Source organism: Opisthorchis viverrini (genome assembly GCF_000715545.1).
Source record: "Opisthorchis viverrini unplaced genomic scaffold opera_v5_14, whole genome shotgun sequence".
In the NCBI taxonomy this organism is placed as follows: Eukaryota; Metazoa; Platyhelminthes; class Trematoda; order Opisthorchiida; family Opisthorchiidae; genus Opisthorchis; species Opisthorchis viverrini.
Genome location: NW_008751670.1, coordinates 1,993,166 through 1,997,363, shown reverse-complemented (window position 1 = coordinate 1,997,363; position 4,198 = coordinate 1,993,166). Strand labels below are relative to the sequence as shown.

Genomic DNA, 4,198 nt, shown 5'->3' with positions numbered 1-4,198 from the left:
CATTCAGTTAGGAATTATCACAAAAGGTTAAATTCGGTTGAGTTTCCCCTTTACGAATGAGTGTCTTGCTTCAGCGGTTGCTTCGGGTGTTGGCTGGCCGGATGTCACTAGAGGACTTAAATAGTGCAACTCAGACAGAAGTGAACTACCTATTTATTGCCACTCGCAGCTCGAACCCAAAGGGATGAATGGACGAACATGAAGAACGTTGGTGCCTGAACAATAAGTTCCCTGAGGAATATTACTTATAAACTGTTTTTAAACACCTATTTACTTCGAGCAGGTTAAGTGGGCATTCGAAAGTCCGTTCTACATGGTGATCACAAGAATCCGCCTTATCCGTCTCTTCACAAAATTCAAACGACTAATATTCATGTGGAAAAGAATAAACAAATGGTTCGAAACAGTTCATTTTCGTATTTCCTCCATTAGAGTCAACCAAGAACATACCGGACTTCCAGCGACAGTGCTTTGGGAAAGGAAAATTACACTGAACATAAATGCACACAAGTGAGAGTGGGTCTGGACACACATTATATCCGATCGAAACACAAAGTTTGCGTATAATATCCATGAAATAATATTCCATAAAAATAGTATCACTTTGGGTGTCGGTGTGAGACGGAATGCTACAATGGGTGGACGTCTTCCTTTTAGCACTCTTCGTTCGCGGTGTTTTCCTTGACGGAGAAGCATCGATTTACCATTGTCGGACTAGCCATGGTGAACAGGTTTACTGCATTGGCCGCCAGTCCCAGACAACGCCAGCGTTGCCTTGCTAATGTATCACGCATGCTGGACTCAATCATTGGGTAAATATCCAGTGTCGAACTTGTTTCGAGACGAATCCATGGATGTTCGAGTGACTGATCCAGTGTGGCACGTTCTTCCGGATCTGGTTTCAGTAGAGAAGCAATAAAGTTTTTAGCTGACTTGGAAATATGATCCCAATGCGGGTGATGGAAATGGTAAGTACCGGACATAATCTGCTTCTTGATCTCATTGTCATCCTGATTAACCGAATAGAAAGGAGGATAACCACAAAGTAGTATGTAGGCAACCACACCAATACTCCAATTGTCCACCTCAGGTCCATATCCTGACTTTGTCAGTTTACTTTTCAGCAGTTCAGGGGCAGAATAATCCACAGTGCCACAGTTGGTCATCATTTTGGGTTGAATTTCACGGGATAAACCAAAATCTGTTATTAGGAGCTTAGAGTCATCAGTCGGACGCTCAAAAAGTATATTCTCCGGTTTTATATCACGGTGAACGTAACCGGCCGCATGCATGTATCGGACGCCAGATAGCATTTGGGCAATTATCACGGCCGCATCTCTTTCGCAAAATTTTCCACGCTTAATAATCCTATCAAAAAGTTCTCCTCCTTCGGCCAGTTCCATGACCAAATAGATTTGATCAGTCTCATCAACAAGGTCATATAGTTTCACCAGATTCGGGTGATCCAAGGCCCGCATTATAGCCGCTTCTCGGTACATCAGTTTCTTTATTTTTTTCTCCACCTCCTTTGGTGAATACTTCTGATACGTTGGTTTGGCTCTATCCACTCGCTTGATGGCAACGAACCGGCCCGTTTGCAGATCTTTGGCCTTGAATACTTCGCAGAATCCGCCATCCCCCAAGCGGCTGATGATTTTATAGCGATCACTTTTCAACGGGTCTATTTTAGCCTTCCTTGCCAGCTCTCGTTGTTGGGCCGTTTTTCGACTCATCCCCGAATTACCATTTGACACGTACCTGGCCCATTGAGGCGACCTAATGTGATGCAGACTGTTCAAACCTGCCCGAAATATCGATTTCGGTATCGATTCCAATGTGGTGGGCTTCACTGAACATGATCAGCTGGGGTCATTATTAATTCCGCTTTCCGAAGCAATCTTAGGTATAATTCATAAACTTGCGATATACATAAAACGTTTAACCAGTGTTCCTCAGAATACTGATTCATATAAATCATCCATTCAGATCTCGAATAGTCAAGTTGGATTGGAGGAGGAAATTTCTTAACTCTGTGGTGTTGTTGTGGTGAATCTGATCCGGGATTGTTTATCCGTCGACTTTCACAAATCAATCCACTAGAGAACTAACCAGCTTTCACCAGGTTGAGGCGGTAGCATGCTACAGTTCAACTAGTAATCCCCCAGAGCTGCTATCGGTAAGGCTGTTTGGTGGATGCTGCTGGTTAACGCTTACAGTTTCAAAGCAAGCTTTCCTATCCGCAGAGGCCATAAAGGAAACTGGCAGTTCCCTATCGCTCCTGAATGCATATGAAGCCCATCGTGAGGTCTAGATCGTCCGGTTGGCCAGCTTCAGTCCGTTTCACTTGTCTGTGCGGCTCACCACCGAATCAGCATTCCAGCTGTCCCAGCTCAACCGTCTGTCTATACTACACGCCTGAGGCGATTGGATGGGCTGGGCGTTGCTGACCCTCTGACTCAGTTTCACCAGGGTGCATTCCTGTCCAAGGGCCAGAAGGATTGAGCTCGAAATTCGCACTTACCTGTCACACCCACGAACTCGAGAACCCGACGTCCATGGCTTCCCTTGCACTGATGCATGCACCGAACGGGTGTGCCACATGTCCACGCGTCCGTAAACGCGATGTGCGCATTGGATGAATCGTAAAAGCAAGTGAAATATTCAGGTTTCGGAGTTGGGGCTGTCACAGTAGGCTACCCATGAACATTTTACAAAACGATAGGTAGGTGGCACTGCAAAGTAGCCAGCAGCAAACATGGTGTGAGGTCGCGCTAGCGTGGCTTTGAATCAAATGTGGCCGATGAAATCCGAATATCAAGATCGTGATATGTATTATTAATTCCACAGCAACATTGAGAAACGGTAGTCAAAGTATAGACAACAGACCTCAGTCTCCCACGTTTGTGGGACTAAACAGAATAACTGAACGATCCACTTAAACGCGCGCTGTCATCAAGTCAGAACACGCAAAGAACTGATGACGGCAGCTGTTGAGTCGTGCGGTAACGGTGTGAAGTGTCAGTTGGCTGAACTTCGAGTAAGTGGTCATTCCGACAGCGCAAGATCGGGCGAATCATGCGCAATAGATAGGACATTAACCTCATAGCAAAAACCGAGTTCAAAATAGCACAACACAGAATTTTAAAAAAACAGTCTCTCAAGTATAGTATTCTTATGTAAACATAACGTGCATAATCCACTGGCTTCTCCCGGCTGGAATTCAACAATGACAAAAGCTGCTAATATGTTGTGCGAGAAAATGAGGTAAAACTGACTTGGCTATTACCGCTTAATCTGGGAAATTCACCGGCTCAATGAGGATTACTCTTTCAGTGTAGCAGTGCCTGAACTGGTAAAGAACGATTTGTCATTAGTCAATGAAAATAATTAAATATAATGAGTTAAATTAATAAATAGTTTCTTTAGCAAAGCATGAATACTGAATCCACTTTGCAATTGAACACCAGCCTAACAAGGTTTTTCTAGAAAATCGGTTTTCGTACACATCAGCCAGGGTCGATCTCAAGTTGGTCCGACTTATCAAGGCAAATAGGTCGACATATCGAAAGTCGGTTTAACTGAATCCAGAGACAAACTCTGCATTGCAGATTTGCTTGGAGAACATCACGAGCAAATCTAATCCGAATCTCTCGCCCCCGTCATTTTGTGCTGCGAGTAATTTAGCTGCGCAGTAATGGAATACTGGGGTAGTGCAAAGGTTGCGTTTTTCAAAAACTGAAACCACGTGCCAGAGTCTTCTACGACTCGCGTATCCAGCCAACCAGTGATGTGATAGTTGAATGTCCCTAGTCCTCGCACGAACGCATCCATTGCAGGTAGTGGGGCCTGCTCTAAGTACACATGGTATGAGCGCTCATGGCGTGACGGCCACAATCAACCAAACGGACGTCACGAGGTTGGGCGGTAGGCTCGTCAGAGAATAAAAATATCCAGAATTGGGCTGTCCATCAATCAGATGGGCACGCTCGTCGACTGCTTTGTCCTGTGGTCGTCGGAATTCTGTAAGCGATTTGAATTGCATCCCCGATTCATCCCTCATTACAGTAGCATGCTGTGAACGTTAAAGAACGAAAGAGAAATCCGGTAAACGCTATCGTTTGATTTAATTCACCATGGAAAATATGCTGCCCTATGCTGTCTGGACGTGACACATCACTCCTAAAGTTGCTGACCATCA

General features: G+C 44.9%; 1 protein-coding gene across 1 annotated transcript; it reads right to left on the bottom strand.

Annotated features, from left to right (window-relative positions):
- Positions 1-653: 653 nt before the first annotated feature.
- Positions 654-1,733, bottom strand: T265_01336 (hypothetical protein; the record flags this gene model as incomplete). Its single annotated transcript, XM_009165342.1, has 1 exon — positions 654-1,733. The coding sequence occupies one exon, from the start codon at positions 1,731-1,733 to the stop codon at positions 654-656; it is 1,080 nt and encodes a 359-aa protein (XP_009163606.1).
- Positions 1,734-4,198: the final 2,465 nt, after the last annotated feature.